The 27,402-nt window shown below is 51.7% G+C and overlaps 1 protein-coding gene across 4 annotated transcripts in view; it reads left to right on the top strand.

Annotated features, from left to right (window-relative positions):
* Positions 1–26,720, top strand: part of MXRA7 (matrix remodeling associated 7) — a 31,502-nt gene extending 4,782 nt beyond the window's left edge. The window contains exons 2-6 of one of the 4 annotated variants that reach the window (XM_052807574.1): positions 3,302–3,415; positions 5,759–5,819; positions 9,915–10,014; positions 12,594–12,674; positions 19,711–21,459. In XM_052807574.1, coding sequence (XP_052663534.1) covers positions 3,302–3,415; positions 5,759–5,819; positions 9,915–10,014; positions 12,594–12,627 — 309 coding nt within the window. In that variant the 3' untranslated portion in view covers positions 12,628–12,674; positions 19,711–21,459. Of the gene's footprint in view, positions 1–3,301; positions 3,416–5,758; positions 5,820–9,914; positions 10,015–12,593; positions 12,675–19,710; positions 21,460–24,593 lie in introns of those variants that run through there. The other 3 variants (XM_052807571.1, XM_052807572.1, XM_052807575.1) reach the window with 3 other exon arrangements.
* The last annotated feature ends 682 nt before the right edge of the window (positions 26,721–27,402 follow it).

Below are 27,402 nucleotides of genomic sequence, written 5' to 3'. Positions count from 1 at the left end.
CAGTTGCATTGGGGCTTTACGTTGCATCCCTTACAGTGGGTCTGGGACACTGGGCTGCTGCCCAGTCCCTTCTGGGCTGAATACAGCCCCAGGAGCCTGCCTGGAGCCGGTCGGCTGCTGGAGCAGAGGCCACAAGGACTCTTTGCCTTCTGAAGTGCCCACCCATGTGAATGGGTGCCAGGTAAGCCTTCGAGGTGAGGGCAGGCTTTGCCTGCCCCTGCTCCCTGCCCAAGGATGCCATCTGGCTCATCTGTGCCAGCAAGAGATGTCCCGGTGTTGCTGCCTGTGGTGTTTGCTTGCCAGAGGCCAGAGCAAAAAGGGGAGAGCAGTGGATGAGCAGACTGGGTACAATGCTGGGAGTGCTTCACCGGGGTGAGATGGTGCCTGCAGAGATGGGTCCTGCTGAGCCAGGACTCCTCAGGCCACTATGGGACATGCCGGGGTTTTTCTCATCAGATCTGGCACGGCCTGACCCCTCGCTGAGGGCTGGATGGCCCTGGAGCTTCGGTAGGGCTCTAGCCGCCCTATGGCTCATCCTTGCCCACAGCGGTAATGGGGAGGACTGGTGGGAGCAGATGCTCCCCACGCTGTGGCGGGGGTCAGATCTGCAAAGCACCACCTTCGTGTGCGGCATGTACCCGCTGGGCACCCCGGGGCTGGCAGGACCATTGCCCAGGGCAGGAAAACTCGTCCTGTAGCAGCTGCTTCTCTGGCTGGTGGGAGGATGGAGAGCCGCAGCAGTGGGGTGAAAGGGATTTGCCGACGTAGCAGCTACTTTGCTTTGCTAAACTCTGCCCAAAATCATTATTTATTCTTTTTTTAAAGGCTTCTTCCTTCCCCCTTTCCTCCTGGCTTTTCTCCTTCTGGCTGGCTGTCTCCTGTCTGCTTTCTTTCCCTCTTGCAACATCTTGCATCAGGCTTGGAGCAGAAAGTGCAGCCATAAATGGCAACATGCAGGGGCCAGGAGTTTAATCCAAGACAATGTTTTCCCCCTGCTTTGCAGCCTGCGATCTTCCCTTTTCTTGGAGCTGGAGTGGGACACTCATTTGTCCTCATCCTGCCCGTAGGCAGCGTGGCTGTCCCTATGACCGAGGACAGGGAGAGGGACACACTGGCCCCACACCGTCCCCGTGTCTCTTCTGAGAAGGGAAACCCATTGCTCAGAGAGGTTTGCACCGGGGATGGAGGAAGTGGGGAGGAAACGGCCAGAAATGAGCTGAAAACCAGATGATATTGTGATGGGGAGCCCGGCCTCCATCTCCTGTAGGGCTGGGAGAGGGCTCACGCGGTGGCAGAGCCACGAGGGGGGATTTTGGGGATGCAATGCCAAGCTCCTGTGCCTGAGCTGTCTTCCCCTGGGAGACTTGGGGCTGTCTGTGGTCAGTGCTGCCCATACCCAAAATGTCCCTGGAGGTCTTGTCCTCACTCTTGTTTTGGTCCAAAGCCTCCGCTGCCGGAGTCGGCTTCACGCGCAGGTGTCTCGCTTGTTGGCTATGGAAGCAAAAGGGCAAAAGCACGTTTCCGATGATCCAACAAATGCTTCAGCTCTAAAGCCAAGAGCTGCCAAAAGCCAAGACAGATGTATTGCTACGTTGGTATTTAAAGTAAATGACTTTCTGGATTTTAACCCTGCGGTGGCAGGCGCTGGGTTTTCCAGAGCCCCTGGCAAGCTGTGCAGAGGTATGATTCAGATGTAAGAGGACACGGGATGTGCTGTGGAGTGGGCTGGGTCCACCCTGCCCACAAGTGGGAGCAGGCAGGGAGTGCAGGGCATGTTCCCAGCCCTGCGTGGCCTCGGGGCCAGGCAGCTGCCTCCGAACGCGTCCCCTTACTGATGCCGGCAGCAATGTGATCTTTGTTTGCTGCAGCAGCTGGCCTGGGCGGCCTGTGTCAAGTCTCCTCCAGATGCTCCCAGATAATGATGTGCGTCGTCTCCCTGCAGTGCTTCTTGTCACCTTTTTTTTTTTCTGCGGGGAGGTTTTCTTGGTTGGTGTGCAACCGTGGAGAGATGCTGGCTTGCAGGTTGGTGGCCGGAGCACTTGGGTCCTTGCTTCTCCAGCAGCTCCTGCTGCCATCTGGCCCTGGTCCACACTTCCCTCACTCCCTACCACTTGAAACAGTCTCCCTGCATTGCCCCTGGGCTGTGCTTCTTAAAGAAGAGCAGTGCCTGGGGTGCCGTAGTGTCCTCTTTGGTTGTCAAGTCTCCCAGCATTGCCCTACCACCTTCCCCCTCCATTTCTTGGCTGCAGGATGCTGCCCTCCTCTCGCAGAGCATCCCATGGCGGGGGCACAGCAGCTGCCAGCTCGGCTGCTCTTGCCCCACGGCTGCAAGGAAGCCAGCACAGCAGGGCTCCCACCGGCCATGGCAGGGCTGAGGAGTCCTGAAATTTGGGGCAGATCCCCTGGAGATGTTGGGATGCTCCAAGCAGGGAACACTCTCCCCTCTGCCCCAGCTGGCAGGGGCTGTGGGCACCAGCCAGGCTCGAGGTGGGGGTTTTGTCCCTGCTGATAGTTTTTTAAGCCAGCCCAGAGGCTGCTCCCAGCCCAGCACTGGTATTTTGCTGCAAGGCCAACAGACACAATGTCCCCGCTCCCTGCCCACGCGTATCTTCCTCCGCAGCCGCCCTCCCGGCGCAAGGGAGAGAGGTTCAGCTGAGAAGTGTTTGGGCTGGGAGAGGGCAGGGGAAGGAAGGCTTTGCATGGGGGTTGAGGCCATTCTGCGTTCACAGCTGACATGGGGCTGAGAGGGCAGGGAAGCCCCAGCTCTGGGATTACGGTAGGGGGACGGGAGGGTTTCAAGGGGGTATTACTCTGCGATGGAGAAGGCAGCTGGCAGAGCAGGCCCTGCAAGCGTTAACGAACTGAGCATATTGTGCCGTTCCTCTCCTCTCCCCTCCTGCTAGCTCTGACCTGCTGCATCAGCATCGCGGGCAGCTGCCTCCAGCCTTGCCAGGACAGCCGGGCAGCCGAGCCTGGTGCTGGCCAAGCTGCTCCCTCTCACCGATGGCTCCTTGCAAGGGTCCCAGTCCTGCGGGATGGGAATGCTGCAGAGGGCAGCTCGCGACCTCCAAACCCTGGCTCCAGGGCCGGGCATTGAAGGTCTCTGGTGTTCCTCACTCCACCAGCCATGCCATGGCTTGGCACACGGATCGGAGGCAGCATGGGCTCGGGCACCAGAGCAAGGCAGGCTGCTGGCCGCATTTGGAGATTTGTCTGCGTGTGCTGATGCTGCTGGGGCTGGTTGGCTGAGCACGGGGAAGGCTCGGGGACCTTTGTGCTCAAAGTTTTTGCTTCTTTCCAGATACCACCTTTGGGTGCCTCACCTGGGTCCAGCCTCGGGCACACGGAACAAGCGGAGGATGGATGTGGCCATGCAGCGCTTTCCAAAGCAGCTTTCCAAGGCACCAAGGCAGAGGTGCGTGGGATGGAGAGCTGGCCTGGTGAGGGTGGCACAGTGAACAGTGTGCTGGTGTCCCTGCATGGATGGGACGTGTCCCAGGGTAGCAGTGGCCATGGGGGGGGACAAAGCTTGCCTGCTGTGCTCCCCCGGGGGGGGTTGCGTGGGCTTTTAATGGCTTGGTCCATTTAAAGCAGAGAGAAACGGTGCTCCAGGTACAAATGTGCTTCTCGGATGTGCAGGGAGTGATGCCTGGCTCCTGGGGGGGTCAGGGAGTGGGGTCATGCTAAGGCAGCCTGGGGGGCTCTGGTGGTGGGGCAGCGATGGCTGCGGGTGCGGGGGAGTGAGCAGCCCCGGCGAGGAAGACAGACGGGGATGTTGAGGCTGGGGCCGCGGCATGGGGGGAAGGGAGGTGCTGGCATCTGCCTCCAAGCCATCCAAGCAGAAAAATGTCACGCTGCAGTGAGCTACCGGCTGCCACGAGTGGGGGGTTCCCAGCATGGCCACGGCACGTTGCTGTTGCCTGCCAGCCTGGCATCCCCGGCTGCTCCCTCTCGGCTCCCATCAAATGTTTCTTCCTCTGGGTTGGAGTGGAGATGTTCTCCTTCCTTGGAGGTTTGGCACCCAAATTTCCTACTTGCTTCCACTGTTAAATGCTCAGTTCTTAATGCCTGGGCAGGGAACAGGCTAAAATGTCCCTTCTTGTACCAGCTCCTGAAGGTCAGGTCTTCCTGGGGACATTCTGGCTCACAGGGAGAGACGGATGTGATGGGGAGCCGCTGACCCGGGCTTGTGGCTGAGTCCCTCCCTGAGGTGACTCCTTTGGGTGCTTCCCTGCTCCTAGTCGTCCCCAGGGGATGCCTGGGTGTCCAGCGGGAAGTGCCCATGTTTGGAAGCATGGCCCAAAATAGTGGTGGCTGCAGGGGGTGGGGGTCTCAGCAGCATGTCCTTCTGGGGAGCCCTAGAGCAGGGTGGTGAAAAGAAGCCAAATGGCTGTGAATAATGCACATTCCTCACCGATGACAAACTAACCTAGTTCTGGGTCGGGGCTGCATACAGCGCTCCAGCAGTTTATCTAAAGCCATGCACCACAAAGCCAGCGCTCGGCTCTGCGCAGGGTCCTTCTCAGATCGTCTTCGTTTCCCTCGGGTCTCCTCCACCCCAACTTTTCCTGTGTCCCCCTCGATAGCATGGTGGCTCGCCAGGCTCCCTTCATGCTCCTTTCCCTCTCTCCCACGTGCTTTGCCCTTTGCGTGCCAGCCCTGTTACTTTGAATGGGATGCACGGGGCTGGGGAGGATGCAGGAGGACGTGTGCTCCAGGGTGCTGTGGACCTCCGAGCTCTGACCACAGGGGTTTGCAGCTGGGGTGCTGGGTGTTGCGCTTTGCGGGAGGAAGGCATGTCCACGGGGGCGTTACCTTGTGTTCCTGTCTTATCTCCAGAGCTGGAGCGCTCCTCTCCCTCCCTGCTTGCAGTTTGCATGACTTTCTGCAAGGGGAAGGAATCTGGGCTTATAAAGTTTGTTGTAGCCTTGTAGGAGGCAACCCCCAAAACTTCCAAAATTGCTTTGCATTTAAAAAAAAAAAAAAGTGCTGTTGCTGACCCTGTCTGTGCTCCAGAGGTCAGCTGTGCCACCGCAGTGCATGTGGGCAGGCATGTCTTGGAGGAGCGAGGAGGAGCTGGGGGCCCATGGGCAGGAGCCAGAGCTGTCTCCGGGGGTTGCTGCCAGGTGAGGCTGGGGGTGGTCCCGGCTGGGTCCCAGCATGAACCTCCCAGCGCTGGCTTCGACCACTGGTCTCAGCTAGTGAGTGCTTCTGTACTTCGGAGCAGCCGCTTGGTCCGTGGCTGCAAGGTGGCTTTTGCTGAAGACCCAGCTTTTCCTAGTGTTGGGACAGTCTGTCCAAGCCTGGCCTGGTGGCATACTGGAGAAGTTCTCGTGGCTAGTGGCTCAGTCCCCTGCACATCCCTGGGCAGGGTGGGGAGCGCGGGGGGGTGCCAGCCCGGGAGGGTGCTCAGGCACAAGACTGTGCCTGGGGACACTGGGATAGCAGGTTCTTCATAAAAACCTTAATATCTCCTCGATTACGGGGAGGCACTTGCAGTTTTGGGTGGGAGTGCAGTAAGCAAGGCCAAATCCCTCCCCACTGACTAGTGAGAGGAAAGGAGGCTAATGAACCTCGCTCATTAGCAAGCATCCTTTTGGCCTGTTCCGTGAAGGAGGCAGGAAAGGGGTACTCAGCCCTCAGCGCAGGAGCTCTGGTCTCTGCCTCCCTGCCCTGCAGGCTCTGGTGCCCCAACAGAGCACAGGTTATTTAGCATAGCACCTTCTTCTCATGGCTGCTCTGTTTTTAACTCCTCCAGGAGGAAGATCTGGACTCAGAAAACGAGAAGCTGGTGGTGAGAGAGCCGGAGGATGAGGATGGTGAGTGCCAGGCAAGCCAGCACCCTGCAGGGAGGGTACGGATGGGTCTGAGGAGCTGAAGTCCGGAGTGCTTGGGGATGGTCTCCTTCCTCCAGGAAACATAGGGGAAATTCCTACCCCAGCAGCAGCCCCTGTTTGCTTCCCCAGATGCCCTTGGGCTGTTTGCCATGGGGTAGTTTTGTGATGAAGCTGCCCCAAAAGCTTCTTGCTCGCATCCAGGACGATCTCCAGGGGCTTTAGTCAGAGCTGTGTTTAACTGATTAGCCAATTAGTTGATTGGAAAATGATTAATTGACTAATTGGGGTGACAACTGCTGTGCTCGTAAGAAAATGAAACAGATGGTGCCAAGCAAGAGCGTGTGTCTGAAGGGGACTCTGCTCATCTGAGCAGCACTGGAGATGCTGGGATGTCCCCAGGAGCCCCTGCCTGGGGTGGCTGGGAGCAGCAGGAGAGCTTGGGGTGTTCCCTCTTCCCTGCCCCTCTTTCTGCTTGCCCTTTTTAAGGCACTGTGTGGCAATCCCCTGGCTCGGGAGGATTATGCCTAATGCCACAGAGAATGAAATTTTAATCCTGGTGCTGTGCCCACAAGGTGGGGAAAGCACCTTTGGAGGCGGGGTTCCCAAAAGACACTTATTCCACCCCGTTAGGCTTCCTCGCAGCGCTGGTGATTGGGGATGTTACCACGCGGGACTGTGGGAGACCTGGTCTGAGGAATGATGGATGTATCCTGCCAAATGGATGTTCAGTAACACTGCACTGCCAGGGTCTGCCTCCTTCAGTTCAGCTCTGTTTCAGGGCTGCTCCAGCACCACTGTGCATTACCCCAAAGTGGCTGTGGCTTGGGATCAGAAGGAGATGATGGTCCCTGGCCATGTGTCGTGGCTAGCCCAGCATCCTCCTTAAGCATCTCCTGCAGACAGCCACTGACTCCTCTCCTGAATTATTTACACCATTTCTGAAGCGTTTTATAACGGAACTGGGTAAAGCGATGGCTCAGCCTGATAATGAGGGGGCAAGCGTTGTGCAGCTGGGAATAATAGCAGTGCCCTGGCTTTGCTGGGGAGAACCTCACACCTTCCTTCACTGTCTCTCCTGCACGTCGCTTGGTCCTGGCCCAACTCAAGCCACTGAGCTGCTGCCCGGCAAGCCCGCGAGCAGAGATTCCCCTTGAGCATGTGGGGATCGTGCAGGCAGTCTGTCACCAGCCTGGGATGCTGCCATGGTGGACAAAACCACCAGAGCAGCCTTCTCCCCGCTTTGGGCAGGAAGGCTTGCAGGGAGCTGGCAGGAACCACATGTGGAGCACGCCAGAATATGTTCAGGGGAGAGGTGCGCTCTTGGGGCTGCTTTCTCCCTGCCAGCTCAGGGTCACGGTGCCAGCAATGCAAGGGCAGAGAGATGAAAGACAAATGTTTTCTTTAATATGAACTCACGGAGGCTCTGAGTAAGTAGGTCACCTCATATTTCTGTAGTGTTTTCGCTGTCCACGTGAAAACCCAGCCTCCCCTTTTCTGTGTGTTTCCTGAAGTTTGTTTTCAGTCTGCAAAGAAAGTTCCTGAGCTCAGAAAAGAGCCAGTGGTTTCCAAAGCCACATGCTGGCTCCTTTTTAACCACAACATTTGGGCAGGGAGATGGGTAGCTTCCTCGCCTCACTCTTGCTTTATTCTTTTCTGTTGGGGTGGCAATTAAACTGCCCTTTTTGGGAGAGGCAAGATCCCAAATCTCAACTTACTTGGCAGAAAACCACATGAGGGAAATTATCTTAATTGTCCTTGAAATCAGGCAAGCTATACAAAGGTAATGAAACAGCTCCTGCTCTGCATCAGAGTAAGAAACAGGATGTTACACCCTCTTTTTTTTTTTTTTCTTTCTCTTAATATCTCCCAAAGCAGCAGCCAGCTGAATTTTCTTTCCATGCACTTTTATGGCCACCCGAAAGGCTGATAAGCTGCAGCATGAATGCTTGTTTCCAGCTGGCCAGACTTGTTTGTCTGCCCGTTCAGAGGGTTTTCCCACCGAGGGAAGTGGCATATGGCCAAGCTGAATGTTTGGGGCTGCAGGACCAGAGCATCCGAGTGCTTGTGTTTGGGCACTTGTGAAGATGCTAGGGAAAGGGTTTGCCTCGTTGTTCCCCTGGGAGTCCCAATAGTATTCTGGGATTAGAGAAATACTCCAGATCATTAACTGAGCAGTAATCTACTAGGACTTCCCAGGGAAGCTCCCCAAGATCAGGGACATGGAGATATAGAGAAGAAGGGAGGAAATGTGGATATCTGCAGGGAGGTTTCTGTTAAATTCCCACCCTGCTACCATTGCTCCAGGCACACTGCATACACTAGTGGCAGTGACCTTGCAGTGGTTGGCTCACTCTGTCCCATACCTGCCTACACAGCCTTGCACAGCTTGTTTTTGAGATCTCGGGTTTCCCCATCTAAAAAATGAGGCTCTGACTTGCCTTTTGCATGGGGGTTCCCAAGGTCTGTGAGAGCTCTGGCAGTAGCTGAGGGCGTGCGTGAGCTTAGGGTTGGAGAAATCACTAAATCAAACAGCTGACCTTGGACATGGGGAGAAAATCCTTAAAGGCAGTATTGACCAGAAAATTGAGAGAAGCTGCTGATGCTGAATCTTTCTGAGTGTGAGGAAGGGAGGATAGGGGCTGTGGGTTGTTTTTCATTTGGGCAGGTGGAGGAGGAGAGACTTTCATCAATGTGGTGCCTGCAACAGCAGCAGTGAGGATTGGAAGGGGTTTCCTAGGTGGCTGGGGACAGGGGATGGGTCCACGGGTTATGTACAAGTTGGGGCTTTCTCTCCTACCGCAGAAGTCAAGGGAGTTTCACCACTTTTGTGGTCTTGCTGGTGCTGGGAGGTATCATCCTGGATATTTGGCTTGTGGAAAATGTCCAATTTTTCAGGGCCATGCAGATAACACAATAATGCCTTCCTTTTGTGGACCCCTTAGAAGTATCACCAGGGCTCCAAGGGTTGGTGGAAGCAGCAGATGTTTCTGGGTGGATGTGGAAACAGCAATGCTAGATGGCTCGACGTGAAGCAGCTGAGTCCTGCAGTCCTTGGGAGATAAAGGCTCGCAGATGAACAGCCCACAGATAACCAACAAAGGCAACTACCCAAAGCAGCCGCTCTTCCTGGGCTGCCCTTTGGATTGACCTCCACTCCTGTTGTTTTCTCCCATCTGTAGGAAGATAAAGCAGGGGAGAGGTTTTTAAAAGCAAATAGTGCTTGAACAAAATCCGATTGGAAAAGGATCAGCTTTGGCTCAGAGTCCGTGAGCTTCGGTGCTCTAATTAGCATGGGGCTGAGGCTGGTGAGCTGGGTAGAAGAGCACCCAGGCCTGGAGAAGGAGACCTCAGTTTCCTCTTCAGGTGTGTTGGCTGATGACAGAAGGATTTGGACTAGCGGTGTTGGTGCTCCTGGGGCTGCCTTGGCTCAGCTCTGTTTGCAGCCCCGGGATTTACAGTGTGGCACCTCCTTTTTTCACAAGCTTTGTCAAGGGCTGCAGGAGAGCTGCTGGGCTGTGTGGCCTGTGACAGCTCTGCTTGTGGCATCATCCATGAGCCCCAAGCATGGGAAAGGGCCCCTGGACTAGGAGAGGGAGGCAGGAGGAATGCAAGTCTGGAGAGGAGAAGCGGAAAATGCTGTGAGCTAATCAGGGCAGGATTAGCATGTCTTGATAAGCCAAGATGGGCCTGCAAGGCTTTGAATCCAGGGAGAGCAATAGCATATGGTTCCTGTGCTGTAGGATTTACTTGTATCTGCTTTCAAGCAGGGCTGCTTGCTTGCAGCAGTCCTCACTGTTTCCAGTGCTAGCTGCAGCCAGGACTCTTGCCATCGTCTGGCCAGCAGCACCTTGGCTCCCCGCTGCAATCCACACAGCTTCCCCAACACTTCCCAGGCTTTCCAGAGACTGGAGCTGACTGAGGAAAAGTGTTTGGGGTGGCCATAATGTTTGGGGTGCACGTGCAGGAGCAGGGGTCAATGAGCATCTCAAGAGAACAAGCTCACTGCTGTTGGTCATTGCTCTCAGGAGGTCTCTGGCTCATGTGATCTCTTGCTCTTCTTTGTCTCTCCCTCTCCAGCTGCAGATGAGACGTTCTCTTTTAAATACAGTCCTGGAAAGCTGAGGGGAAACCAGTACAAGTCAATGATGACCAAAGAAGAACTCGAGGAAGAACAAAGGTAACTTGAGTTTCCTTTTTCTTCTTGCCCAAGGCCATCTGGTTGGCATTGTCTTGAAGAAAGCTGGGTGTGTTCAGACCTCTCTCTCCCCATACTACCTTAGTAGCCTCAGGCTCAACGTCTCATTGCACCGTGGTCCAGACCTTTCCCACCCAGGAAGACATGAGAACAAATAAAGTCATGCTGATTTAGGAGATGGAGACACTGTGGCCCTATATATCTTTGGAGCTGTTCCAGCTCCTTCTCTGGATGCTTAGACCAAATTTTCAGCTGATGCAAGCTGGTGTAGTTCCCCTGATCCCATTAGCAACACGTTGATTTACATATGTTGAGGACCTGGTCTCTAGCTACTTCCCCTCCCTTTACCCTGTGGATGGTCTCCAAACTGAGGACATGGGCATAGCTCAGAAATACTGGAGCAAAGTGAGTGTAGAGCTTTGGAGTTCACTGTGATGGAGCTGAGACTGGAAATGTCCATACACAGGGCTGACTCCTCAGCTGTTTGTGGTGGGGATTTGCCACGTAGTGGGCCTGACAGAGATGGACAATTATCCATCTCACACTTTTTGCTAAAGTTTTGTCTTGAGCCCTGCATGAAGAAAGGAAGAGCCTGTCCTGTTACCAAAACCAAGCTTTCTAGCTCAAGATTTCCCAGCCTATACAAGGGAAATCAACCCCAACCTTGCACCTCGAGCTGCAAAGCCCTATCCAAAGCCAGTCTGTGCTGTCAGTATGAAGTCTCCACCCACGTGCAGATGGAGTCCTTCAGCCCATGGGCACGCAGAGCCCGCACTAAACCAGAGGTGTCAAACCCCACAGCCAAGGGCTTTGCCCTACAAGCAGGCTTTGTGGCAGGCTGCTCCCTAGCAGATGTGTGCAGCTCATACCCCTTCCCTCTTGGGTGAGCTGCAGGGAACTGCTTTCCCAGTGGTGGCTCACCAAGCCTGGGAGATGTTGTTCTCTCCATTGGTGTCCCAAGGGCTGTGGGACCCAATTCTCCACCCAGCGGTGTGCACCTCCTAGAATGATTTGGAGGAATTTGTCACCCCTTGCCTGTGATGCCGTGGTATAAGTACCACCACAACTGGCATGGTGTAAAGGCCTGACATGGACCAAGTGGAAACTTGAGTGCAGCAGGGAAAGCAAGGATGGAGGGACCGTACCCTGCCTCTGGGTCGGGCATGCTCCTGCTGGCAAGCCTTGCCTCAAGGCCCTTGGGCAACATCTCTGCATTGCCAGCAGCTGGGATAGCCGAGGATTGTCTCCATGGCAGGAGCAGGGCATTGTGGTAGGCAGTGTAAATCCAGAGACCTGCCCAAGGGCTGGTGCTGACACACGCTCACTCTGGTCCTCAGAAAAGCTCGGGTGGTGCATGGGGCTCTGGCAGGCTGCCTTCACTAGCTGAGCCTGCAGCCGTTCTTTCCACGTCAGACCCGACCTTCCCACCAAAAGATGTCTTCTCCTTCTCCCCTGGCTTCTGGGCTCCCAGTCATCCGGTCTTGGGCTTGATCTGCCTTATAGCACTGCCACGGGCAAAGATCTGCAAGGGCTCTGTGCTCTGGGGTCAGCAACAGAAATGAGCTCCAGTTTCCTCTGGCATAGGGTTGATTCTGCATTGGTGGCATCAGGAAGAATGTTGTTTGCTTTCTTCCTTTTGTTATATCTTTATTGTGCCTGAAGCCCCCAACCTGTGAAATGCTACGCAGGTCTGTTAGTGACACTGTATTTTTCACTTGGGGAGGGTGGCGGTGGAATGAACTGAGTGACTGTGAGAGAAACCTGTGGGGCTCAGTGGGAACTGCTTTTCAGGATCCTGCTAAGCACCAATGCAAAAATCTACCTGCAGCAGGCAAATTCAAACCCTTTGCACCAGCAGCTCCATCCAAACCAGCTCAGCAACTGCTGCTCAGGTTTTCAGGGCCAGGAGTCCTACAGGGCCTTGAGCTGGTTCCTCTGTGGCAAAAAGTGCTCCTGCTATCACCTGGGGACACTGAGGGGATGTTGCCTATGGACAGCAGTGGGATAGGGGTTTTGTACTCGGGACTGTAGAACAGGCTCCAGGGGGTGATGGACCTTCCCTGGGCATGTGGGATCTCCCAGGCATCGCTGCTCAAATCCATCTGGAGCTGTCCCAGGGCGGGACAGTGCACCTAGAACTGATGGACAGTGCCTGGGCGTTGCGTCCCTTGGAGGCTCTCAGCAGCTTTCCATACTGAGGGCCATTGGCAGATGTGTTTTTCCTACTGCTCCTTTATTTTCTTCTCTTCCATATTTGTGTTGTTCATTTCTTTAAGGCAGCTTTGTGAATTTTTTTTGTCTTGCTTTGTTGCTGGCTTACTCTCCCCCCCCCCCCCCCCCAAATCTTCACTGCAGCATCAGCAGCTTTTCATTTCAGGCCTCGCAGGTGGTGTAAGGGGGCAGGGCTGCTGCCAGGTAAGCTCCCGGGTGAGCTGAGTGCAGCGGCTCAGCCCAGTCCTGCATCCTTCTCCCTTGGCAGTCCTGTCCCTCTCCCTGACTCCGTGCACCCTGACCATGCTGCTGATCTGCTGTGACCCAGGTTTGCCACCTTTATGTTGCAGGATTGAGCTGACCTCTGATCTCACATCTCTGTAGCAAGTACCTTAGGTCCTCGGCCACAAACATTCTTGCAAATCTTTTTGGTAAGGACACACTGTTTCTTAGAAGTAGTGGTACCACTGGTAACATCTGCTAATGTGGTGGGTTTTTTTTTTTTGCTTTTGGGTCTTATTTTCTGGGGGAGTGTTTGTTTCTGAGCTGCAGTTGACTGCCTGTCCCACCTCCCTCACCACCTCCCTCCCCTTCCCTCCTCATAACAGATTAATAAGTCCGCTCCCCTCTGCCTCCATCTCACTTTCCATGAGTGCTCGGGGGGAATGGGGGCTCTCACGTTCGGATGCTCACCTCTTCCATCTTGGATGCCTGAAGTTGGACATCCCACAACCACTTCTGTTTACCGATTTGGAAAATTAGGGCTGCTGAGTGAGTGGGTAGTTAGTCCTAAGGTGTGTTGCTGAAGCTGAGACAGGCTTAGTCTTTGATTTTAGCCCTGTCACTCCTCCAGTTTTCCCATGGACCAACAGGTTCCTGTGTGAAGCAGCTTGTAAGCAACCTTCCAAAAATGCAAGCGGGTCTCCCAGACCCCCTTGAGGCTACTGGTTGTGTTGATCACTAGTCCATGAGTCTTAATTTAGGGACCCCTAATTTTGGAGGTGCCATCGAAAGAATTATTTGCCTTTTCCAGGAAGAGCTATAGGACTTCAGATAGGAGAGGACAGGCATGCAGTAGATTGGGTTATTTAACGAAAGCCCCACTTCTGCTCTAACCTGCATCACCCCAGAAGTTGTGGTTGTCTTGCCTAGTATTCACTTGAGTCTTGTGGCTTCAAACTGGTGCTAAATCTGGACTAAAAGGGGAAGGAATGTGACCTTTACTGAGTGATGCAACTTCCTGCTTCTGGTTACTTCAGTCTTAAAAAAATAGAGGGACTGCTCAGTGAGGGAGGAGGACAGTAAATCTAGCTGGCAAATACATCTGCTTAGGTGGTGGTTGTGCTTGATCACACCTGGTGGGTCACCAGTACTTCTAGAACAGAAGCACGTAGCGTTTGCTCCCCTGGGGGAGAAAAATAGCCTGGGCAGGAAGGGGAAGAGTGCAGGGGAAGGATGCAGCCCTTACTCAAGCCAGCACAGCGTATTTCCCAAATCCTTCTCTTCTGCACCTGAGGCTTTTGGCCATCTATTGCCAACTGTAGCTGCCATGGTGCAAAGCACTCGTTAACGCTGAGAAATATGACTTGTAGCAGTGCAGCTTGCCCCGGTTCAGACAGGGTTGAGTTGTGTCGGCATGAGACACAGCCCACAAGGGCCGACTGTTAGGTGTTGCTGTCCTGGCTGGGCACCTTGTGCAGATGAGGAAGGGCTCCTCAGTGTGCCTTCAGGGCCTGGCTCGCATGGATGGATTGAAGTGGTCTCTGCCAGCTGCTCTTCAAACCTCCCTTGAGGTTGAAAGAGGTTAGTGGGGGTTTTTTGCAGTTCGAGAGGAGTATGATCAGGACTCTGTTGAGCACTGACAGCTGCAACAAGGCTCCAGACACAGTAAAAGAGAAAACATTCAGGAGAAATGACCCCCTTGGGTCTCTGCTTTCAGTTCTCTCTTTCCGTGAGGCAGAGCAGGTCCCAGCCAAGTCTTGGTTGGCCTCGGTGATGCCAAGGGGTTGAGCTGTCTGTGCTCTGTCCTTGCTGCTCTTTGCTAGGTGTGTTGGCTGGAGAAAGGAGAGCAGATCCCACCTGATGGTCTGTGGAAAGGTTTCTCCTCTCTGTCCTCTCTCTTGTTTCTGGGATTTAGGAAGAGGTGAGGGTGGAGAGCCAGAAGCTGCCCCATGGGGCCTTAGCTAGGGCACCCTTGCAGACCCCTTGAGCAGGGTCTGAGTGAATGGCACCGAACTGCTCAGACACGCTCTGCTGTTTGCAGGTGCACTCATGGATGGAGCAGGTGATCCCCCAGACCGCAGTCTAGTCTGTGTAAGACTGAGGAGAAGGTAGGGATGGCTGCCAAGTTTCCTTGGCTAGTGGGCTCAGTTCCTGCAGCCAGGGGACCCATTGTAGCAGCAGATTTTTCTCCTGCCTCTCAATCCTCTCCTCACATCTCCTGGCCAGCCACGGATGGGTTGAGGAGTAACTGCTTGAATCCAGGCTAGATTTAAGCCTAGGGCTTGACTGCAAGTTGGAATTCATGCAAGGGGAATTGGATGGCTGTAAATCTCATGCTCAGTGCTTTTCTTGGTGGTAATTTAGCAATGGAAACCTGTCTCCTCCCCAGCTGGGTTCAGAGTACCTCTTGGTTACGAGGCACTGAATAAAACTGGGCTTGGACCCAGGAGTTTCAGCAAGGCAGGGTGCCCTGGAGGGACCCTGGCTCTAGGGAATGGCAGAGAGGAGAGACCTTTCCCTGCTCTGCCAGACATCCCAGACCAATGTGGGGATGCAGCTGTGGCTTGAGGGAGAACTGTGCTGAAGTTTGGGTTTGAATGAGACAATGCTTGTGACAACTCTGGAGCACACAAGGGCAGGAAGCAGCTGCAGGGGTTTAACGACTGTGTTGACAGACCTTGACCTATTTTGAACATCTCCACTACTGGCCCTCCAAAAATAAGTGGGTGGGACTGGGCTGGGGGAGGTTGCATTTCGGGAGAGCTCTCCATCAGCATCTGTCCCTGTCCACCCCCTGCATTGCCATCACATAGCCCTGGCTCGCTTGCTTGCTCCCCCCTCTGTATAGCATGGGATCTGGGCCTCTTTCTCCTCCCTTCTCTTTTGCTAATCTTCACCCCCCCAACCCAGTGGCTTTGCTGTCCTGTCCTGTCCTGTCCAGCATGGTGCTTCTTTTGGATGAGGGAAGCTGGTAAGTTTGGGCTTTCTTTGGGGTTTTATTATTTGTTTGCTTTTCATCTTCTGCAGCACGATAGTCGTCCTGGGCTAAGGGAGGAGGAGTAGCAGCAAGGGACTGCGAAGCCTAGGGCCATGGGATTCTTCAGGTCAGGCTGGCAACTGCTTCACTGCAGCCACCAGCCACAGGGGTGGCACTGACCATGGGCAAGGCTGCTTCCAGCTGCAAAACACCCAGCGCGTGAGGCACATTTTCTTCCCACCTGCCTCTTGTAGGAAAGGGGTACTGTGTGTTTGGGGGTCCCTCCTGAGCTCCCCCTGCTCTGATGCTCCCTCCGTACGTGCCAGACTCCACTTGTATGAGGAGGGAGTCTCCTGGTGGCCCAGTGCTGTTCCCTGCCACCATATCCCCAGGGAAAATGTCCTCTGACCTACAAGATGTCAGTGGACTTGAGCTCTGGCCCTATTTATAGAGCATCTGACTGAGTCATGAGTCCCCAGCAGCTTTAAAAACAGAGCAACTAGGATGCCTGCCTCAGAAACCCAGGGAAGGGGAGGCCAGGAAGCCCCTTCCCTGTCTTCTCCTCCTGTACCGGAGAGGAAACTTTTGCAAGCTCCCCCATAGCCTTTGCAGGGTGTGAGTCTCTGAGCCTGCCCTGGCATGAGATTTCAGATCAGACAGCAACTCTGCTTGAGCTCCTGGGTTTTTTCTTTTGGCTCAGGTCCTGAATTGTCCTAGCTTGTGGCTGCTGCTCTGCGTCTCCCTCACCCAACGCTCACAACTTGTCTTCATCTGCTTCCGCTTAATCCTGTGCGGCATGGGCAGCTTGCCGTTCTCTATCTGCTAACTCTCTGGGAGCCTGCCTCTGCCTCTCCTGCGGCTCCCCTGCGGCCAGGGGAGACCAAGGGCTGCAGGGAATCAGGGCATCACACCAGGCTGGGTGCAAACTGGTAGACAGCGAGCTGGAGCACAAACACTGAGAGATGGAGGAAAGTGCAGGCTGGCCCGTCCATGGCTTTCCCTACTGCTGCGGTGTTGGCCGGGGGTGTCAGGAGTGTTGCAAGGGGATGGGCACAGGGCTGAAGGAAGCGACTGTGGCCTCTTGGCTGAGCTGGCTGGGAGCTTGAGCCACCTTCCCGGCTGTGCTCTGGCCTTTTCAGCTGTTGCTGCTGTGGCTGGGAAACATGGGAGGCTTCTGCCTTGAAACAGCAGTGGGCAAGGTCTGCTCAGGGGGTGACGCAGTCCCCGACCCCACTGACTTCTCGCTGGCCCCTATCCTAAAGGCAATGGGACTTGCGCTCCCTGGTCCATGCAGGCTCCAGCAGTCTCAACTGCTTTCCTGGTGTTCCTGAGGAGCACTAGGTATTTCCCAAGGTTGAGTGCACCTTTCAACTCTTCTGTCCTGCTGGAGGAATTTCAGATTTGTGTTGATAGAAGCTCCCTTTGGTACGTCTCACTCTCCCGCTCTTCTCTTTTCTAAGTACTGACTGTCTCTCCCTGTTCTGCATTTAAGTCCTCTCTTTCTGTGTTTTACCCTATTGGCTGAAGCAACTGGCCCACACTTTTAGGACCACTGGGAAAGCTTAGATTTATTATGTCATTCTTCATATTTTTCCTGCAATACCCCGATCCTGGACAGGACTGGGTTATGGTCACTACCAGAAATTACATGGTAGCTGTCCCCATGGTAAAGAAATGGGAAGCAGTGGTGGTGGGACCATCCCCTGGGGAGAGCTTGACCACCCATTGCTGGATCTGCCCAGGGCTGCTTTTCACTGCTCTTGATCCTCAAGGGTCAATCCTAGCCTGTCTGGAGCCAGATTGCTATCTGCCCTCCTTGCCAGGATTTCAGACCAGAGGACTGATGGTCCCGACAAGCCGAGCACCTTACCTCTCTGCCAGGGGAAGGAGCTGGGAATGCTCCATGCTTCTGAAAATCAGCTTTCTGAGTGAAACTATTCCTGAAAAGGGCACAAGCAATTACCAGAGGTGGTTGCAGCAAGATGCTCTGGGATCTCCTTAGAGTGGGTCTGAACTCCTTTGGAAAGCTATAGTCTATGGAGGGGCTACAGGATTTCCTGACCTGCTGTGGATTTTGCACACGAGGGATAAATGCACACGGGAATGCCACCAGCCCACGCCGTCTGTCAGTGCTGGGATGCTGTCTGCTCTCAAAGGCAAGAAGCCTTGTGCCAATGCCATGGCTGAGTTGGATTGAGGGGAATGCTTCTGAGGCCACCAGAAGGACTCCCAGTTTCCATGCTTCAGGAGAAGCATGGTCTTTTGAGACCTTCAGTACCTGAGCCTCCCTCATAATCCAGGACCTGCTCTTGTCTGAGCTCCTTGTTCTCTAGCTGTTCCTTGCACAGAAGCATGTCCAGCTGACAAATCGTACGATTCACTGACTTGGCCCTCAGCTTGGGCCAGAGCAGAGATATTTGGGTAATCTGTATCTGAAGAAAGGATACGGGCTTCCAGCAAAAGAAGACCCTAACCTGGTTTGATTGATGTGCTGCTGGGGGAAAGCATGCTGATCAGGTTGATTTCATCATCCAAGGTGAATGGAAAGGAGGGAAGAGCCAGGGATAAGCAGTGGTTCAAAGCTCTCAGCCTCCATACCAAGCTAATTAAGTCTTTTAGGCTCCGCGGCAGCAGTGCCAGAGCTTCTCAGCCTGGGGGTTTATATGGCCCTGATGTCCCCAGTGATGGACTGCCTTATGCTCTTTAGTCTAATCCCCCTCACAGCTTGCTCCAGGAGCAGAAAAGGGTATCCCTGCTGTGCAGATGGGGAATTTATGGCTCTGACGGACATCCTCTATTAAGTTCGTGCTTGGTTTAAGATCATCTCACCCCAGCTGTCGGCCCTGTCCAGGAGGTGAGTATCCCTGTGAGGGGCTGCAGGCTGCAACTGAGCTTCCTCCACCCTCCCTGATGTCCTCCATCCCTCCCCGCTCCAACTGCAGCATGCTGGAGGGGACCTCTCCTTCTGGGCCCCCGTGGCAACAAGCTTATGCCCTCACGCGTGAAATCTGATTATGCTTGCGTGACTTGAGCAGGATGATCCAATCCTCGGTGCTGCGAATCCCGCAGAGCGATTATCCACTCTGGAGAATTTCCTTTCTTTGTCCTAATGGGCCGGCCACTGAGCCTCTGCAGTGTTGCTTGAGTAACCTCGGTCCCACGTGATGCTTCACCCTGCATCTCCCATCTGGGATCCGGGTCGCTGGCTGCACTTATGAGGCTGCTGGAGAAGGCAACCTTTTGCAGAAGAGTGAGGAAGAAATGAGGCTGTAACTTGCCTTCATGCTGTGGCTGGCAGGAGTAGGGGACTTTCAAATGGGGTTCAGGTGTCACCTGTGAACAGTGAACCCTCTTGAATCCAGGATGAATTAGGCTGGGGTGCATCTGTGAGTGTTTGTAAGTACCCAGGCAATGTGTGTTGTGGCTTCCCTTTACCTTAGTGCAGGTCTCTGTGTCCATGGGCAGCTGCCCAGCCTACTGTCAGGTGTTTCCCGCCGTGGATGGTTGGGCCATGAGAAATGCTGGGGCAGTAAGGGCAGAGTGTCTGAAAGGTTCAGACTGAGAACAAGGGAACACATTTTTTTTTTTAGCCCTGGCTCTGCTAACAACATGCTGCAAGACCTCAGGGAGTGCCTGGATGTCCCCACTCATAAAACACATCTAATGATCTCACTCTCCTTCCCTGGGACATTGGGAGAGCTTCCCATCAAAAGGAAGCCTTGTGACCTGCAGAGAGTCTTGGGATTTTTGCCTTCTTCCCTTGAACAGACACAGCTGTAGGAGGACTGAGAAAGGTCGACCTGTTCAGGCACACTGCCCTGTGAAACCGGTACTCATTCCTGGCTCATCTGGCTTCAGGTGAGAAGAGGGATCTGGGCTGGACAAGGGTGCCAGCAGCCCAGGGAGGCTCTGCACAGGACAGTGAGGTGGTAACCCCTGGAGCTAATGAAGGCTTCCAATTAGGTGGGCTTCAGCTCTCATCAGTAGGTCAGAAAGGTTGTAACTTAGATTGGTGCCAGGTGAAATGATTTACACTTCTGATTGGGTTTGACTATCCTGCTGCAGTTGATGAAGCAAAGTGCCTCCTCCTTAGAGGCATGAGGTGTGCCAACAGTGGCTTGTTCTGCCCTGAGGTGGGAAGTTGCTTTGCCTTCCCCCCACACACGTACTGAGTTTTCCCCCTGCTCATTTATGTGAATGATAATGAACCAACCTGAGGGGTGAAATGACTGAAATGATTTCTCTTCTCTCCCTGTTTCTCTTTGCAGAACTGAAGACTATATGAAGTTGTCCCTAGCCTCCTCCTAAAGGCATCCCTTGGCATCTTTAAAGGCTTGAGAGAAATACCAAAACCAACCAAACACACCCATAAGAGAAATCCATAAACCCTCAAAACTTGGGATCCCCTCTTGGTCTGAAGTTGAGTTCTTCAAAAACTCCTGTGGTGTCAAGTTTGAGGAGATCCTGTTGTGTGGCTCCATGGACTGGGGCTGGGCCCAAGCAGTGACTTGAGTTGTGTTTGGGGGGCTGGGATGAACCTTCCTCCCTCTCCCCCAGACAGAACCCAAATTGGACACTAAATATGCAGCGAGTCTATTAGTTGTGTTCATTACCATGTATTAGGCCTGACATGAAATCTGTGTTGTTCCTTTATTGGGGTGAGCGAACCATAGCTCTTCTCCCAGACCAGCCTGGACCTTATACCAGACTATGTTGCTTCCTGGGGCCAAACTCCTCTTTATTGCTGGAGGGTGGGAACTGCCTGTGATTTCAAGTTGTATAACACTGCTTTATTCTGAGGGGTGGAGGGCTAAAGTGGGATCCAAGTGAGGGATGGCAGATGGTAGCTGGACTGACTCAAATCTTGCTTCTGTAGTTATTTTAGCAGAGAGCTGATTCTGTAGGTAGACAGAAGACTCTAGAAGTGATGAAGATTGATAGTTTAGCTGTTCTGCTTGTGGTGGAAGTTTAGGAGACCACACTTTGGCTGCTGTTAATATCTGGATTCTCACTTTTCCCTACTCCAGTTCCCAAGAGGAGAGACCCAAGGAGGTAGCTATGGCATCAGGGGTTCCCTCTGGCTCAGAATGAGATAGTGGGAGTCCTGGAAGAGACACTCTCCCCATTCCTCTGCCTGCTTGCTGTTCCAGTGTCCTCTTCTCTTGCTAGCCCTGTGGCTTGTCCACTGGAGCCAGAGCTCAGCATTGTTCCTCAGCTCTGTCACATATAGAAGATGAATTTGGCTGGGCACATATACCTGCTTCAGACATAGCAGGTTTCAAATCAAACCCAGCTGGCTTGCGAGAGTGAGAAGAGGGTCCCAGTTCTCTAGCGATGTAGAAATATCAGGCTGGGTGGGGATGTGTCCTTCAAAGTTTCTCTTTCACTGCCGGACAACTGCCTCTTGGCTAACGCTGCAAACATATCGGAAACCCAACAGGCTGCTTTTTTTTTTTTTTTCCCCTTTTTAATTCCTATGCAGACAATACTTGAAACCTTGTACACAGTTGTCCTTTCCAGCACCTGGGGTTGGCAAACTCTTAATAAAAGGGCTCATTTAAAGAACAGCAGGAGGCTTCAGCTTTAGAAGAGGCTGGGCTGCCCCTTCCCAGCCGACAACTGCAAGCGTGTTCAGTGGTTTGCATATGAATTTAGGCACATCTGGATCCTCTGCTTCAACATCCCGCTGGTACAGCTGCTGTGTCCCCTTGGTGCTGGCTGGCTGACTCTGTGTCCCGAGCACCCAACTATGCAAAGAATGCCTTATGTACATTGTGTTTAAGTTACATGGCAATATGTACATCGAGCAAAGTCTATAGTTGAGTCCAGATTTTTGCTAGTGGCAGCGAGTCAAACTATTTCTTCAACTCAAATGGCTGTCTGGGTATTTTTTACTTTTGTTTGTTTTGTTTGTTTGTTTTGTATCTGATGGTGGCTCTTATACAAAGGACTGTAATTCTAGTGGCTTGAATCTGTAAAAATTGCCTTTGTTTGGTCCAATAAACCTTTGAATAGTTCATTTGGTTTGTGCTTGTTCTCCCTGCCTCCAGCAGCTTGTAACTTCTTTCTCAAGAGATTTGTGTTGAAAATCTGGATTTTAGGTTAGAGGTACATTCTGCCCTCCTATGCCTTTTACCCCATAAATGATTCCACTGGCTTCTTTAACAATAGAGTCAGATCAGTGGTGAACATCAGGGATTTTCCCTTATTTCTGCTGGAGCAATGCAGTGTTGCAGCAGGATCCTGGTCTTGTTTGGCTGCAGAACAATTAGCAACATTCCCAAGGCAGAGCTCTGCCCAGGATTTCAGCTGGTGTGAACATGGGTGCCTAGCAGTTCCTGAAACGGAGATCACCTTTAACATACCTATGGCTCACTGCCCCAAACCTCCATTAATTGTAGAAGTCTTGGACTGAAATGTCTAAAAAGAGCCTAAGGGAGTTAAGTATGCAAATTCAATTGCCTATCAAGAAGAATTAGACTGCTTTGAAAATCCTTAATTCATCTATTTTGTCAGGAATAAGTAAAATCCTGTTTGACATCCTAAATCCAAGTAGTTTTGAGGACAGCACTTATGGGAAGAGAGAATGATTTTACTTGTGAATGGGGTAGGTTTGATTCAAAATCATCAAAAAAAAACCAAACCCCAAGCTGGAGCACTACAAAGTTGATTTGCAAGGTCACCTTTGACAGGAGAAGCTCCTTTTTGAAATCAGTTTCATGTTTTTGATGCCTTCCTCTTCCTTCCCAGGCTCTTTTCTCTCTTTACCTTTGTTTTTCTCTCCCTTTGTCGTAGATGATGTAGCACAGAGAAGTAACAGCAGTAACAGCTCTTTTTTATTTGTGTTTTTCAAACGCACAGTCATGATATTTAAAGTTGAGGGGAGAGCCAAAATGCATTGATGTCATGCTTAAAAAAATTGAGTGAATATTTTCTGTGATCTTGATTTTGGAGATTTAGAGACAAGGAAATGGGCCTTTGGGGAGGTTTCAGCAGTGTTAATGTCTGTGAAATAACGAGCGAGGGATGCAGACCTGTGTGGAGCACTCCCAGCTGGCATGCATTTCAGACACGTGAGGCAAAGCTGTGTATTGAATTTCTCCACACCAGACTGGAGACATGCCCTCTGGTGCCCAGCAGTGATCTAAAATAAAATATTGATCACTAATGACCATGCTTCCCTTCCTCTTGTCTGGAAAGGGCAGTTGGATGCTATTCATGTGAGCACAACAAATTACAGAAGAGACAGACAAATCCAGGCGCTTGACAGCCTACAGCCAGAGGTTTCGTAACCAGAAGATCCCACATCATTATCAGAATATGTTTGGCCTTAGGACAATTGTATTTTAATTGCAATAGAAAAGAATTGGCAAATGAGCTTTCTTTTGCCAGGATCTGTTTTTTTCCTGCCCTGCCTGCTGCAACAGTGCTGGGAGGACAGCCTGCTGTTCCTGCTTCTGCTGGGGCTTAGTCCAGGAGAGGGGAAAATGCAGAGCCCCGCTCCGCAGAAGCTCAGCACGTGAAGGCTCCTCTGCTCGTTCCTGACTGTCTCATTCCATTGATCTTGTTTGTGGTGTGGTTGCTTCTGATGTGTTGATGCTGTCCTCTCTTCTTTCAAGCAAAGATTGTGTCCTCATTTTGCCTGTCAATAGGTATTTCTATCCCTCCTGTTAGTGGAACAACTAATAGCTTGTCCACACAGGACTTGCAGGAAGACTACTCCAGGTTAAATAATGGCCTGCATTTAAATGGATTAATTACAGTGTATTAAAGTCCTATGTGGAAAGCTGTCTGTGATGGGGACAAAGGACTCTTGACAGGGTGACCATGTGGAAGTAAAAGCCAGAGTCTGTCTTTCTAGCCCACGGGAGGTCTAAAGAAGCTAAACAAGCAGGAGGAGCTGGGATTGCGGCAGATCTGTGCTCTGAGCTGCTAAGTTATCACTGAATTCCGGCCCCACAGTCATGTAAGGGCAAAATGAGCCTTGAAGTATTAGAAACTGCTGCTCCTTTGTTACAGCCATAAAGCACCACAACCTCATTGGTTCTTTTGATCTCACACAGGAGAGTCAGATATGAGGTGTGCTAGGCAATACTGCAGTCTGACCCCAATCAGGTAGAGTCCAGCAATGAGAACGTACCAGCCCACAGCCAGCTCTGACTGGAGCCAAGGTGCACATTCATTTTGCCCTAAAAGAGGATTTTGCAGACTGTTGCATCAGTTCATGAGCTACCTGCGAACAAGTGACACTCCTGTGCTGCCCACCCTTCTGTATCCCTGAGTGATGATCAGTAGATGTATGACCAATATAAGCCCTCCTATAAAGTTTCCTCAAATAAAGCCCTGTGACAGATACAAATCTTTGTGCTGCAGGACATACAACAATGGTTAACTGCTTCAGGTTACGGAAAAATCAGGATATCTTCTGTTATGGGGAGAAAGGAGTTAATCATCTACTACAGGACTTTCTAGGGATGGAAATCTGAGCTAGATGGTCCACTGGTCAGCCTCTGCCCACACAGGGATCATCTTGTTGCTGGACTGGCTACATGAGTCCATCTCACCATTTGACACTGGCAGATGAACTCTCGAATCAAAGCAAATTTCTGTCTGTGATCTTATCTTCCAGTGGCTGATTAAAGTCATGTCCACACTGGAAGGTAGTCTGGTCTCTAGTTTTCAGGTAGGGTACACATTTAAAATTTAATAGCTATTCCTGAATTACTCTGTATCTACATACTCTTATTACAGAATGAAAGGGCACTGTGCTGATGATGCTTAATCCAGTTTCATTATGGAGTCTGCTAAATTGGGACATGTTGGTCTTATGAAATTCCACATGTCGAGTTATCTTGAAACTTTGAGTATAGATAAGCCCTAAGGAACTCCAAAGGTAGTGTTACAGCAGTCTGTTTTAACTCCATATTTAAAGAACTGCAGAGAGATGCGCGGGATGATTGGATAGATGGGAAGGTGGAGGAAGGAGAACCAGAGGCTGTCTCTTTCTTATCTCCCATGGGCAGATTTCCTGCAGCCAGTAAGGCTTGTAAAATGACCTCCTTTTGGCTTTGTGTTTCATTTGACCATGGTGTTCTTGCTCAAAGTGCCTTCTGGGGACTGGCTATTCCTACTTCTCCTTTTTTTTTGACAGGGTTCAGAGAGAGCAGCTGGCTGCCATCTTCAGGCTCATGAAGGAAAAAAGTGACACATTTGGAGAGATGTCTGAAGGAGACATGAAGGAGCAGCTTAGACTGTATGATATATAACCTTGCAGCCAGTGGAGACTATGCCCAAAAGTCATCTTGGCCCTTATTATGCAGGACACTGGAGGCTGTAGTACTATAAACCTGTTTTGGTAGTTATTTTGCAGTTCCAGTTTGTTTTGCAAATGCATATAGGCCTGTGATATGTATTTCAAAAGACTTGTCATTTCTCACCCTTTTTATTGTTTTTCCTTGAAGAGCTATCATGATATTTTCATCTCATACAGAGATTTTTACCTCTTTCTGTCTGGGTCACATGTCTCAGTCATACAAAGCAGTTAAACTCGCAAATTTTTTCTGGCCATGCTTTATAAAAACAAACTTTCAAACCTAGTCTTTATCAGTTTGATATCTGAAGGAAGCCAAAGATGATAGATGTAAAATGGATGAAAATAATAGAATCATAGAATAACTCAGGTTGGAAGGGACCTAAGGAGGTCTGTAGTCCAACCTCCTGCTCAAAGCAGCATCAGCTATGCGACCAACCCAGGTTACTCAGGGCTTTATCCTGTTGGGTCTTGAAAACCTCCAAAGATGGAGACTGCACAGCCTCTCTTGGCAGAGAGGCTTCCAATCCTATGGTTAGAAAATGAATAGCCAAAGGCGAGTCATTAGTGCTCCAATTAGAGGTGAGTTGCCATTCTCATCTTGGAAGGAACACTTCATCCTCCTTCACGCTGGCTTTTTGAAACAAATCCAAGTTGGTTCTGGCTGACCTCGTTGAGCTCATCTTCATGCCTGAGAAAACAGCACCTAACTTCAACCTGGAAACACAAACATCTCTTCGCCTCTTGGCACTGGTAAAAGTAGTACAGAAAGGTGGCTGGCTTTTTTACAAGGATGATTGTGTCCAACTCAGATCCTGTTCTCCTAATATAAAAATGATGTGAGAAACTACATACTTAGGAAATCTCTGTGAATTTATGAAGTATCTTGAACAGTCTTGACCAACCCTTGGTGGTTTGGATAAAGTAAATCAATGAGCATTCCTAATTTTAACTGAATGTCTTCTGGTGTGCTTCTCTCTCCTATGAAATCCTGTTAAATACTTTATTATCAGGAAGGATTTTCTCAGTTTTAATACCTGCTGACAGAGGGAGGCAACATTTTCTGACCCAGTTTTAGGGAATGATCTCTTAAAAGATTAGGTTTGCTTTATTTTGTGTAATTCTTTTGAGTCTGGGAAACCAAATCTCTCATTATCTGGTCACTGTTTCCCACTACAGTTTATTGTATAACTCTGTACTGTTTGACTTTTAAGAATCATTTAATCTTCTAATTGTTTTCACTTAGGTGAAGGCATATTTATTATGAGATCAAACTGGTTTTACTACCAGTCATGACTTAATCTAAATTTAATGTCTGAAAATTACCTCTTTTTATTCAACATGAAGGAATTAAGTGGGAAAAGGAGTCTCATGATGTGAAACATCGTGCTAGCCTGCCATGTCCCCAGGCCACAATTTCCTTTGTCAAGCTGTGTAAAGGAAGAAATGTAGAAAATTTGTATATGGGACTTCTCCCTAGTTCAAAACTGAAAGCAGGATCTTTTCCAAAGCTCTTTGTGAAAGCAAGCAAAGGCGAGTTAAGGTTTAGTTGATTTTTAGTCTTTGTCTTGTAGACTTTACAGTTTATTTCCAAAATATATTTCTTCTTTTACATTTGGGCCTTCTCTGAATAGGAACATTTCTGGAAAAAAAAAAAAAAAATTCCTCAAACTCCTTAGCTTCACATTATGCCAGCAATGATAATGCTGAATAAGGCAGAGCAGCTGGCATGAAACCTGTCCTGCCCATACCAACTCCAAGCAGTGTCACCAAAATGTTAAGATGCTGTTGAGGACAGGACAGTGTCATTTACTAGGCCCAAATTTAAGAAAGAAATGAAGCTAAGTAAAAAGGCCTCTGCCCAAGACATGAAACAAAGGGATATCTAGACAGTAAAACCCACGGGTTTTAAATGGTACATTTCCTCTGCGTGCAGTTGCAAGGCTGTAATAAAGAGGAGCCCACTGGATACGTCTGTGTGCGTCTGTGGACGGCAGCGGGGAGGTGGCGTTTGGAGGCCGCCTTCGAGGCCGCTGGGACCTGCAGCCATGGGGTATGTCCCGTCTTGGCTTGGCCAGCTTCGAATTTCCTTTTCCCTCTGGGCTTATCAATATTTATACAGGAAATTTCACCAGTTGCTACGGCAGGATCTCCCCTTCTGGGTACTGTCATTAAGTTATACTGGCTGCTTTTCCTCAGCCTCACGCAGGGCTGTAGGGTACAGAAGTGGCCGTACGAACGCACCGCCGGTAGCGCGGCAGGGGGGTTACGCTGTGAGAGCCATTGGGGAAACGTTTCTCCCCTTTGACAAGCTCTGGGGCTGCAAACACGGGCGGCAGGATCCCGAATCAGCGCTGGCGCTGAGGGGCCTCTCACAGCCCATCGTAACATGGAGGCCCGGTCTCCTGTGAGCCCCAGTCGCGGGGATGTCCGCCCCCCCCCCCCCCCCGCCCCGGGGCTGCTCCCGCGGCCGGGAGCCGCTCCTGCCCACGCCTGTCGCCGACGCTTCGGGAAGGCGACCGGGACACCAGGGGACCGCGGTCCGGGCGCGGCGGGTCCCCGTGGCCGCGAGGGCCGCGACCCCGGCGGAACCTGGGCAGGGCCCGGCGAGGGGGGCCCGCTGGTATGGCAACCAGCCCCGGGCCACCCC

This window comes from Harpia harpyja, chromosome 14 (genome assembly GCF_026419915.1).
Source record: "Harpia harpyja isolate bHarHar1 chromosome 14, bHarHar1 primary haplotype, whole genome shotgun sequence".
NCBI classification, from domain to species: domain Eukaryota; kingdom Metazoa; phylum Chordata; class Aves; order Accipitriformes; family Accipitridae; genus Harpia; species Harpia harpyja.
Note: the sequence above shows the minus strand (reverse complement) of the source record. Positions and strands in the feature narration are given on the sequence as shown.